At 43.8% G+C, this 12,474-nt stretch overlaps 1 protein-coding gene across 6 annotated transcripts in view; it reads left to right on the top strand.

Annotated features, from left to right (window-relative positions):
* Positions 1-11,728, top strand: part of phf21ab (PHD finger protein 21Ab) — a 43,571-nt gene extending 31,843 nt beyond the window's left edge. For 4 of the 6 annotated variants that reach the window (XM_044192263.1, XM_044192264.1, XM_044192265.1 and 1 more), the window contains 5 exons: positions 2,175-2,281; positions 2,718-2,873; positions 3,233-3,308; positions 3,412-3,515; positions 4,773-11,728. In XM_044192263.1, coding sequence (XP_044048198.1) covers positions 2,175-2,281; positions 2,718-2,873; positions 3,233-3,308; positions 3,412-3,515; positions 4,773-5,537 — 1,208 coding nt within the window. In that variant the 3' untranslated portion in view covers positions 5,538-11,728. Of the gene's footprint in view, positions 1-2,052; positions 2,076-2,174; positions 2,282-2,717; positions 2,874-3,232; positions 3,309-3,411; positions 3,516-4,772 lie in introns of all 6 variants that reach the window. The other 2 variants (XM_044192267.1, XM_044192269.1) reach the window with 1 other exon arrangement.
* The last annotated feature ends 746 nt before the right edge of the window (positions 11,729-12,474 follow it).

Genomic DNA, 12,474 nt, shown 5'->3' on the forward strand with positions numbered 1-12,474 from the left:
AGAACGCTGCAGAGACTCGCACGAACCACCGGAAATATGTAAACACACATCAGATGTTTGGAGATCTGTTTCTGCTTCAGGTCGAGTTACAGAAAAACAGACAGATTCATGTTAAGTGATTTAACTCACTCAGTGTCTCGTAACAGAAACCTGATTACTGAGGCAGTATAATAAATATTTAATAAATGCAAATACTTTATCCAGCGTTAGGCTGCTTCCAGCTTCTCATGTGATGACTTGCTGCTTTTCTCTGTTTTATATCATCGTCAGTTGAATATCTTTGTGTTTTAGACAAAAACAAGACTTTTTTTCACTATTTTTGACATTTAATAGATGAGTCATTTAACGTAAAAGTAATGAAAATAATCATTAGTTGCAGCCCGAGCTGAACTACACAGTAACTCAGCTCCTGCTCTGCGTTGTTTGTTCATGACCTCTGGAACAGCTCGATGAAGAAGTATAAATCCGGTTGACCCTTCACACCTCTTCTCTTCCCTGGGAACTGTCGAAAGGCATCATGGGAAGTGTAGGAGTTTACTAGCTAAAGCAGAGGTACCTGAGACGGATTGAACGTCACAAGTTAATGATGTAAACGAAAGAGTATTTTTACTTGAGTGCTGTTTTAACTCGGTGGTTTCTCTGCTGTTCAGCGGAGTTAAAGCTGAGCGGCTCGCAGCCGCTCGTGTGAATGGAAACACGACTCTAACACGGCTCCGCTTTTATTACTTCACGCCTCAAAATACTAAAACTGAAACCAAGAAGCTTCCACTTACCAGCTTACCATCTGTTTAATGAATGACTTAAGAGGTTTAACACCTGACACTAAATACTCTCGACACAACCTCCATCGGACTTCAGGAGAAAAGACTAAAGACTGAGATCACGTGTAACTCGCAGAGTCAGTAGCTTTAATGACGTTAGAAAGCTGTCATCATCAAAGGGCTGGAGCTGTTGAAGACCCTGAGCTCGTGTGTTTGGGGGGTTTTAGAAACCTGGGGGGAGTTTACATGGTGCAAATAAAAACAAGGAGGCTATTTTAGATAGCCCAGTCACATGTGACTAGTTCTAGGCCGACAAAGAGTAAATAAATAAAGGTCTAGGAATATCTGTGCTTGTACGATACCTTACTGTGGGGAATTTACTGTCAACATTAGAGCTAAAGTGTCCGTGGCGATATATGGGCTAATATTACAGAAGCTTATTGCCGATATATCAGTATCAGCGCATATGTCGGTAGAGAAATGTCAAAGATATGTTCAGCAGAGTCTCTGATATAGAGTTTGTCCACCAGAGAGCACTGACGAGTGTAAAATGTCTCTCAGTGCAGATCTTAGTAACAATTCTATTAAAAAAACTAATTTAAGGGATCCTGATCAAATACAAGTTTATGTAACGATAAAGGATATCAGCTGATACGTTGCTCTTAGATTTCTGTAACTCAGATATTGATAGTAGTTTTAAAAATCAGTCTTCTTGTTTCATTTATTAGAATAAAACTACTCAAAAATCTGATCAAATAATTAGTAAACAAGTGTAAGAATTTCCTGATACTCGACGCATTTCGGCCGGTAAAATGTTGAGGTCTGTTACGCAGCCTTGTGAAGACTTTAAAACAGCATTCAGACCTTCATCAGCGCGACGGGACACTATGCCAAAATCACCCTGATGACGTCATAGCGATGTCATCAGGGTGATCTCAGATGCGGACCAGTCCCCGGTACTACATCGCTGGATTTGAACTTAATGAATAAAGTATGAAAAGTAGGAGGGGCTTTGAACTTGACCTCAGTGTTTCTAAAACCCCGCCTGCGGCCGCGGCGACAGCCTGTAATAACATCAACCTGGACAGGTGACTGTTAACCTGGACAGGTGACTGTTAACGTCTGACACAAATCCACCAGCTGCGCGCTCCGTAGACGACCGCAGTAGCTTGTAGTAGTGCTCAGCGTCAGCTCGCATGGAGCCAGTCTCCTGCACTAACACTGCTGTCTGTGCTTCTGACTCCTCCTCTTCCTCCTCTTCCTCCCTTACCGCTCCCCCGTCTCATGCTAGCCAACGAAGACTCCCTTTCCAAGGTATGTCATACAGACTGTTTGTTTTTGTTTTCTTCCCCCCTCTCCATCTTTCTTTTTTTCTTTGTTTTCCGTCTTTGTCGTCTGTCTCATTTCACCCAGGTCGCCCACCCAAATACAGCAGCGTCCCGGAGCTGGGCAGCCTCACCCCGACCTCCCCCTCCAGCCCCGTCCATCCCCTCCCCCTGCCCAGCCCCAGCTCTGGGGATGTAAGTAACGATGGGGGAGACGGACAGTTCAGAGGGTTGGAAACCCCGTCACACACAGTCCTATTGGCCCAGTAGCTCTGTCAATCATTTGCACCCCAAGACCTCCACAAACATGTCCATTAGTTTGTTGTCTCCATGTGATAATCATCAGTCATCAGTTGATTTTTACTTTCAGCCTTACAAAGTGAACAGTGTCCTGTAGCCCAGAGCATCCACTAATACCTACTACTCAGAACACATTCTAACTCCCAGATGTCAAGTAACTTTTCTGTGGGCTCAGTTAATTAACACACCATGTCCATTAGACATTAAAACGAGGCCAACTGTAAACTAAACCAAACCAGATCATGGTGCCTCCCCCTGCCTTGGCTCTCCACAGATGGTTGGTGGGGCTCAGTTGGGCGGGGAAACTGATTGGTCCAATTCTTCCTCACAGGGAGACATCCATGAGGATTTCTGCACTGTGTGCAGACGCAGTGGCCAGTTGCTCATGTGCGACACGTGTTCTCGTGTTTATCACCTGGACTGCCTGGATCCACCCCTGAAAACCATTCCTAAAGGCATGTGGATCTGTCCAAAATGTCAAGATCAGGTAACTGCAGCAGCCGTGACTGATCCTGAGTCAGGGGGAAGGGGGTACCGCAGTCCACAGAGGGGCCAATCAGGGCCAGTAGCTGTACTTGCCTGTAAAAACTGCTTCTGCTGACCGGCCTTCTGCCACACTGTCCTGAACTTTAGGACTGTTCAATCCTTTGTAAGCATATACATAATGCAGTATTGTTTTTTGTGCTTCTGTCCCATTCATTGTGTCAGTAAAGATTGGCATCTCACATCCATCCACTCCATTGCTTGTCCCCTATCAGCCTCACCACAGGGTGCCGGCTAAATTTGTCCTCCTCAAATCTTTTCTAAGTCTCAGCCTCTGTGACAACTCCGAGCTTCTCTCTCCAGATCCTGAAAAAAGAAGAAGCCATTCCCTGGCCTGGTACGCTGGCTATTGTTCATTCCTACATCGCTTACAAAGAAGGTGACGTTAGATTATTATTTTCTTCTCTCCAACGTCCGCTGGGAAAAATATCGACGGTTCAGCGGTGAGAGTGACTGTTTTGTTTGATTGTTGTGTGCTGCAGCTAAAGAAGAGGAGAAACAGAAGCTGATGAAATGGAGTTCTGAACTGAAACTGGAGCGCGAGCAGCTGGAACAGAGAGTCAAACAGCTCAGCAACTCCATAACGGTGAGAAACACAACAACAACATTAGTAACGTGACCAAAGTCAGTGTTGGCTATTGTCTCGTTCTGGGCTCTCAGACTACGGGTCTGGAGGCCGGATCGATTTCATTAGGCCCAGTACATGTTAGGAATCTGTTGTCACATCTGGCCTGCAAATAGTTTTTTTTTCCATTTGGATTTTTCCCGTCTTTAATTTCAAAGTAATCGATTAATTCCCCCCCCCAATCAAAGCAAAATTGGATGCTTGAAATTAGCTTAATTTCACACGTTGACGCTAAACTGTGCATAAACGCTTTTTTCAAGTATTTTTTGGGGCATTTTAAGACTTTTTTTTACAGACAGTAGAGCGAAGACAAGAAACGAGGGAGAAAGAGATGCGACAAAGGTTCATGGTCCGAGTCTTAACCCCTAAACCACAGAGGTGCCACAACATAAACACTTTAACTAGTACTTTAACTAGTACTCTGACTTACTGCAGCACACCTGTCACCTGACACCAGGTGACAGGTGGACAATTTTAACATTTTTGTTGAGTTTGTTGTGACTGCTACCTGTCTCATCACCAAGGTTCTGAATCAGGACCTCCAGTAATTGGAGAAAGTATCAGATGCAAAAGTAGACTACACTTGTTATTTCAATATTTTTAATCAACAGTTCATATCTCCTGCTGCTCATTTCTACAGGTGGTGAACATTAAATAGCAACGTAACCCCTGAAAATCTTGTCTTTGCTGACCTCCGGCGGTTTAACTTCTCACTTTACTGCAGTGACGTACAGGTGTGCTCCAGGACCCTGTGACATCACTGTTGGGTGTGGTTACAGGTGTAACAGGGCACAGCCAAAACACTGCTTTTCAGCCTGGTGTTAATTAAGCTGCAACTCAACACTTTTCCACTCTTTTCAGCCCAGAAAAATGTCATTTCAACTCTGTTGAATCTTTTGGTTGAATAACTATATTTATTAATTTAATCTCATGCTGAATGCTAAACAAAATAGATTTGATTTACATTCAGATTCGATGAAAAGCTATCGAACACCAACCATTGCCACCCCAAAACCTCCCAATATGAAGAGCCAGGTGTCTCGTAATTGAACTGAGGTGAACTGATAGGACACTGCTAGTAGTAATAAAAGATTGATCCAAAATCTAGAAGCACGGGAACTTGAGGAGAGTAATTATTACTTGCTAAATTATTTTTGTTCATTCACTAAAATCTGGTGTCATGTGTTAAATCTAACCTTGTTGTTCTTCTCCCATCAGAAATGCATGGAGACCAAAAACACCATCCTGGCTCGTCAGAAAGACATGCAGCTTTCCCTGGAAAAAGTCAAACATCTGATTCGCCTCATCCAAGCCTTCAATTTCAGCCACGCTCTGGCAGAGACAGAGGGTAAGGACGTCAGTACCAGAGTCCAGGACTGTGCAGAAGGTGCAGTCGGCTCTGAAGCTGCACCGGAAGCCAACTCTGTAGAGAAAGTGAAGGCTGGGAGCTCCTCAGCCAGCAGCAACGCTGATGGAAACGACAAACAAGAGGAGCACGGAGCCACAGGGAACAACCAGACAACAGGAGCAGCAGGAGGAGACTCCAACAGCCAGGCTGTCCTAGAAGACAGCGCAGTCCTAACAGCAGATAACAGCCCCGGTGTAGGGGCAGGGGGTAAGGCAGGGCCTGGTGTTGGGGCAGGGGGAGGGGGTGACACGGGGACTGGTCTCCTGGTGGACGTTGTGGCCAAGCCTGAGACTGAGGCAGCTCCGGCGGTTGACATTCCCGCTTCCTCAGTGGTCGCGACTGTTGCCACCACCAATGGCACGGCCGAGCCGGCCTGCCCTGACCACAGCCCCGCAGGAGGCTGCACCACCAACTCTGAGAACAAGATGACTGCCGTCAACCCTCCAGTGACAGCGGTGGAGAAGAAACAGGAGATCCCTGACAGTGACGGCAGCAACACCAACAACAGCAAAACCTCAGAACCCTCCCAGCATTCTTTGCCAGCTCTTGTCAGCAGTTTGGACAATAAAAAGTAATGCTATGTCTCTTGAGCTGTGGGAATTCAAACATATATATAAAAAAAAGACTTTTGCTTGCACCGTACGGTGCCCTGAAGTTGCCAATCTGTATAAATGTTGTTTGTTTGCATTGTATTGTCAGACTGTGTCAATGGTAGATATACAGCCCAAGTCACATGGTTCTGGGAAGATGTAGGCCGTTCCGCCCACAGAGCTGGGCTACAGGAAGGCTTACGTACCAGTGTCATCATGCCAATTAGTGATAGACGTCAGTGGTGGGAATGCTCAAAGGGAGATTTAATTCATCATCACACCAGTGTGTGCCTGTTACAGTGGCCCCTGTGTTCTCTTGTGGGGGGGGGGGAGATGGGTTCACAGAGAAAACCGAGAACATGGAACCAAACATCTGTCAGGGGTTACTGGTCTAAAAAGCAGTGTTGTGATAGAGTATGTGTACTGAAAGGAGAACCTGTTCATCCCCTCGTCCCAACGAACTTAATGTGAACAACCGTTAATTTCTGAAATCCCACGACCCCGATCTCCTCTACCTTTGGACAACCCTAAACCTTAACCAATAATTCTTACCTTTCCCAGTCAGCTAACCCCTAACCCCTACTCCTCCCGATCTTAAACCAAATTCCCCGACTTCCCCATTAACCAATAGCTTCTTCAGTCGACAAAAACCTATAACCTTTCCTATCCTTCCCCGGTCCACCAACAATCCAATGTGACCTCCCTCTTAAACCCCCAAAAGGTTCAGTACACTTCAAATGAACTAGTTTGTAAAAAAAAAGTTCAGGCAAAAGTATTTATAGCTGTTGTGAACGGCCACACTCGAAGGCGAGATGAAAAGCCGGCTGTTCGTTCAAGAAATGGGATAACGGCACACACTTTCAGACAGTCTCTCCTGGAAGAAAGTCACGGTGTTGCACTTGTTTGTACACACCAAACAAAAAAAAGAGAGAAGTTGAAACTATACCTACTTTCTCACAGCCTCTCACCCGGCCAATCACTGCGTTAAGTGGGTGTGATCGTTGGATTGTTGGTTTGGGAAAGTTACAAAAATTGCCAGAAGCTTTGTTTGCAGCATACTGACACCTTTAGAGTGATGTCAGTAACTTCTCCATCAACCTACGACTTAAGCCGTCTTCAGTCAACAGAAAAACATAACCTACTGACCGCTAGCAGTTACCTTCCCCTCGTGACTAAAACCCAAATTTACCTTCCCCAGTCCGCCAACGATCTTACATGACCTCCCTCTTGAACCCAGATGGATTCAGTATGCTTCAAACAAACTAGTTTGTGCGAAGTGTCGTCCGAACGCAAACCGAACGTTACAAAAATTGTCAGATGCAGCCCCCACCCCATTCGGAAGTTTGTCGGGACTTGAGTTTCAGACGCTGTTCGACGATCCAAAACGCACTTCGTTTGAAGCATACTGATGCCTTTAAACCAACGTCCTTAACTTCCAGATCAGCCTATAACTTAAACTGTGTTCATTCAACAAAAAACACAATCTGTCCTATCGACTAGTAGCCTTCCCTAGTGACTAAAACCCAAACCTCCTTCTGGAACCCTAACAACCCTAACCCAGCTAACTGAAGACTCCACCAATGACCAAACGTCCTCTACCAACCAACAGTCTCAGTTAACTTCCCCTCCCCCCATCTCTTTCCCCACCTGTATCCCTGAGCTCAGGCAGAAAAGACGCTGAGCGTCGCGTTCAGCAGGTACGGAGGACGAGGTCGAGCAGGCGCGGTAGCCTAACAGATGTTATCAGTGGTGTCGGTCAAGTGTAGTGATTGAGTTTTTCATTCGTGAGTTAAGTGTGTCAACTGTGAGCACTAAATGTGAAATTGCAATATTGCAATGTCAACACACACAAACTATATCTGGGCTGTGTTTCTTTTTTATAGGAAAAGATATTCAGGTCTTCCTAGTCTTCAGAATAAGTGCTTTCTGTTCCTGAACCTGCTGGACTGGCATTATCAACACAAAAAGGAATCCTCTTTTTGAAGTGGTGATCTTTGCATTATGTACATTTCTTTTGAATCCTGAACTGCCAAAATGATGTTGTATCCAAATTCAGCAGGGACAAGTCCACTTACTGTATTGAAAGATCAAATCATTGGCGTTGTAAGATATAGATGCTACCATTTCAGAAATTGGAAGTCCCCAGATTGAGACAGGAGAGCTTATTAAACAATAACATTAAAGGAACTTTTTTTTCCTTGAAATGGAGGGATTTGTTGTATGAACCTGCTCCTTCAGATGGATCTCAAAGGACAATACCACAAATCCTGAGATTAAAGCACAAGCTTGCTGCATTACAAAGAAGTGCTGAAGAGCTTTTTGTATGTTAATATGGAATTAAACAGAGTATGCATCTCTTTGTTGTGATGTGACTTATCCCCACATTGCCAATATTTTTCTAGGAGGAAATACAAACCTCTGTCTGACATTAAGGCTCAAGTCTAGTTCATATTTTTGGGAGGAATTGCTGGGCTTCTTTCTAAGAAACCCCTTCGTCCCCTCACAGTTAGACTAGTGCATCTCTTTTCTTTCTGGAGCATGTCTGGGCTGAAATGTGATGCTGTTATTTGTTGGCTTGGTGGCTGTCAGTTCAGGTCTGTCTTTGTCTGGTGAACTGATCATGACTTCTGGCTTCTTGTTGGGTACGGGGCATTAACAAACTCTGGTCTGTTCATTAACGGTGCCTCTGGTTGTGCTGGATTTTTGTTTTTTGTTTGTTTGTCTCTTTCTTTGTTTTTGCAATATTGGAGCGTTTTTACTTTACATTTTTAGTTGTCCAAAAACCTATTCACCCCTGTGTAGCCCCCAAGGTTGTGTTGAAGGTGTTCAAGGTTAAGCTCTTCATACCATTTTATGTAGACGATTATCTGTTGTATCGATGAGAGATTTTTAGCCATGCTAGCAGCGTGGCTCTAGGGATGGCGATGTCGGTCCACCACTTCGGTCCAGACTGAAATATCTGAAGAAGTATTGGATGAATTACCATGAAATTTTGTATAGACATTCCTGTTCCCAGAGGATGAATCCCTCTGACTTTGGTGATCCCCCTCACTTTTTATGTAGCGCCACCATGAAGTTCACATTTTTGGCTTTTAGTGAAATATCTCAACAACCGTTGGATGGATTTTCATGAAATTTACAACAGATATCCTAATGAAAGTTTTCATTTATCCTGTGAAATATCTCAGCATCCACTGGTTGGCACAAAAATGGCACAGATATTCATGGTGTCCAGAGGAAGAAACCTATTTACTCTGCTGATCCTCTGACTTTCCATGTAGCGCCACCATCAGGTCGACATGTTAACGCGTCCGACACTTTGTTTTCTGACCAAATACCTGCAGAGCTGATGGCGCTCCCATCAGCCTCAGCTGGACTCTGTGTTTACTGCTAACTAGCTAATGTTAGCATGCTAAGACGCTAAACTAAGATGGTGAACAGCATTTAGCTGTGCTGAACAGACAGACGTGCTAGCATGGCTGTAGACTCTTAGTCTGGTACTCATGGGACAGGACGAAATTCTTAAATAAGAATATAATAGTAATGCGCCTCATGAACCAAGGATTTTGTTATTAATACATTTCTGCATAGACCTCCAGTGACGTCCTATAATAGCGAAATACATGTGCACCGTTGTGGGGGTGAATATGTTGTTGGGCGACTATAAAACAAGCTGTTACAGGTGTCTTTTTTTTCATATCATATGGACTCTTGTAACTGAATCAGCATATCTGACACAACACCTAATTTTCTGACATCAGCTGTACAAACTGCCTTCATTCAGAAGATCCCAGAAAAAGGAAGCAGCGAAAATCTCTGTAACATTTCCACATGTTTGGCCACAGTGTTGTCTGATAAATGTCATTTGTGTCTAATGAAGAGTTTAGCCATTCGAACATGGCAGGAAAAGACTGGCCAGGGATGCAATTCTAACAGAAAACGGCAACTAATATGTCCCCAGTTCCTTATAAGTCCATTTGTTGTGTGTTTTGTTGTTTGTCGGCTTACTCGGGTGGATGTTCTTCTTCTTTCAACATGTTAGCCTGTGTTCACTCATGGATAGAGCAGAGTAGTCATTCACTCTCTTCACTCAACACGTTTTTTCTTTGAACGAGCCCGAACTTGTGTTCCAGACAAACTGGACCTTTCCCTCTGTACAGTAGGTACCTCGAGTGCCTTTCTTCAAACAGCAGATAATATTTGTCTCTTGACTTGCACTGTGACTTGTAGAACCTTACTAACCCTCCAGATAACCCTCCCACCCGACCCGACCCGCCCTCCTCCGGTCTGTCCCGTCCCACCGAGCTCCCCGAAACTCCGGAGCGCAGACCCGGTCCCTTCACCTCAGGCTGCCAGTAGTCAATGCAAGTTGAAACTACATTTCATATTATGCCGTTTAGATTGACCAGATAGTGTTTTGTTGTTCTTTATTATAGGAGTTGCCTTAAATGTGTTTTATTTTCCTTTTTACGTGATTAACTTTTACATTAGGAAAGAAAATCACTGCAGACGCTGGCGAAGCTCAGAGGTAGTTTGGTGAAAATCTGGCGCTCAGCCGTCGATGAAATGCTCCAAAGAGGGATTGTCGATGATGAGATCTTTCGCTCGGTGCGACCGTCAGTTGTTTTGTGATGCACTTTTGGTTTGACCAGTATTATTGTCAGAGTGTAAAAACGGGATCCGTCAGCAACACGAATCGCAGTCACGAATCTCGCTCCGGGTTCGGGTTCCTGGTTAGACTCGGGAGCTCTTGGTTTTCCTTTGACTCGTTCATCGTTCATGTGCTGTGGTTCTTCTTCTTCTTGTGTTTCGGAGGAGGGATGAGTTTGCTAAATCAGGTCATGTGAGCCGGAGCCTGTGTGCATTTGGAACGAACAAACTAACCTGCACCCTGATGGACAGACTTAGACCCAATTAGCAACATCTGTCCACTCAGTCTGGTGGGACGCATGCCTTCTTATGCAAATTTTTATACAAGATTTGTCAAACCTTTTTAATATGCATTTGCTTTTGTTTTTTTAAGTTTTTTTATGTGAAACTCAAGTCACCTTTTTTTCTTTGAACATTCTGGCATCCCGATGCCAAACGTGTGCACAGTTGAACAGTTCGGTAGCCATCCACGTTGGAAGGGAAACACTTCTTCCTGACATCATGATTTACGGACGGAGCTGAGACGGTTTTGGCTCCTTTAGTTTAGATTTTAATTTGAACTTGGCTAATGCACCATGCTGAATGTTGGGATCCCAGCAGGGCTGTGGGGGGGGGGGGGGCCTGGCCTCGATAAGTCTTAATGTCTAAATTGTCCTCTTCTAGAGAAAAGTCCTCGGTTTCCATTTAGTCGAGCTCTAAACGTGAATTTATCCAAAGAACACTGCAAATGTGCATTTCTGTTTGGAAGCCTCTCATGTAGATGCTGCATATCAAATTAATTTCTGCGTCAGCATCGTGTGCATTCTCCAAGCTGGAAAAGGAGCGTCAGTCAGCAGCTGAGAGCTGTTCGGTTTGTGTTTGAGGAGGTCTTATATGCATTCAAAATGTTCATCTCCACTTCCCTCCGCGGTAAAGTAGTTCAGTCCGACTCGAGTCTTTTCAGTTTTTAGTTTTTAAAAACGATCAAGTCATGATTGTGGCCTTCTAGTATTCTGTCGATACATGACATCAACCCATCGTTACCGCTCACCATCCATCCTGTCCGAACCCAACTGTACACCTGAAGCTTCTTACCTCATCCACAGCTGATTCCATTGGGGGTGTGTTGAGTGCAAAAAAAAAAAATGAATAAAAAATAAAAGAAGTCTTTTTTTATCTTCCATTCGGTGAGATGCATTGTAGCGATATGAATAAAGAAAAAGTTCACCTGGTGTGCTGAATAATGTGTAAATTGGTAATTACACAATCTGAATATTTGTATAATTGTTTGTATTTTTTCATAATGATTTTGGAAAGGAATGTGTTTATTTTTTTGACTTCTGTTCCAGATGTGTCTTCTGTTGGCCTGACATTGTGACTGGTCTGGTGGGATTCTTACCTCTGTATTGAGCCTCTTCTGTGATGAATTCTTTGTATGCAGTGTTTAGGAAATACTGTAGGGAACATGGGGAGGAGTTGATATTAGGAGCATTTGATCAATTTGTATTTATTTATTTTATCATTTTGTTAATAAATTGTGAAAAGCAGCGTGTGTCATCTGTCGACTTTGTTTTTTATTTGTTATGAACAGCCTGAGTTGAGACTGTTTTATATGTATTCAGAGTAAATGGCTAAATAGTCATTTTATTTGTATGATAAAACAGGAAAAAAGTGGTTTAATTTGTCAAAATAGACTTAAACAGCTTTAAATACGTAACCGCGGTCCTACAGTCGCCGTGCAGCAGAGTGGCGCAGCGGAAGCGTGCTGGGCCCATAACCCAGAGGTCGATGGATCGAAACCATCCTCTGCTAAGCGTTTTGTTTCCCACAGCAGAATAACGAGCAGTGCTGTTTCAGTAACGTTATTGTAAAAAAAAATAAATAAAAAATGCTGCGGTGCTATCCAGCTTAACAGAGCGTTTCTTCTTTTTTTTTTTTTTTTATTTTTTTTTTACAAAACACATCTCAATGCACATTTGATTCTCTAAGACGTTAAATAACATAAATGCAGTGTTTTACGAGCTTTCCCGTTCGTACAAAACGAAGAGCTGTTGTGTTTCACGTTCAGAGTCCAGAGAGTAGAAGTTAGACCGTGGTTAGTATGGGGCGTGACGTCACGGCTCTAGCGCCGCGATGGCTGATGGGAAACATTCCCCCCCCCAAATCCCTGGGAAATTGTAGATTATGGTTTACTGACTGATCCAGAACAGAAGGTGGCGGTAATGCACCATTAAGCTGGTCGCCAACCTCCGTTAAAGAAGAAGAAGAAGAAGAAGAAGAAGAAGAAGAAGAA

Source organism: Siniperca chuatsi, linkage group LG4 (genome assembly GCF_020085105.1).
Source record: "Siniperca chuatsi isolate FFG_IHB_CAS linkage group LG4, ASM2008510v1, whole genome shotgun sequence".
NCBI lineage: Eukaryota > Metazoa > Chordata > Actinopteri > Centrarchiformes > Sinipercidae > Siniperca > Siniperca chuatsi.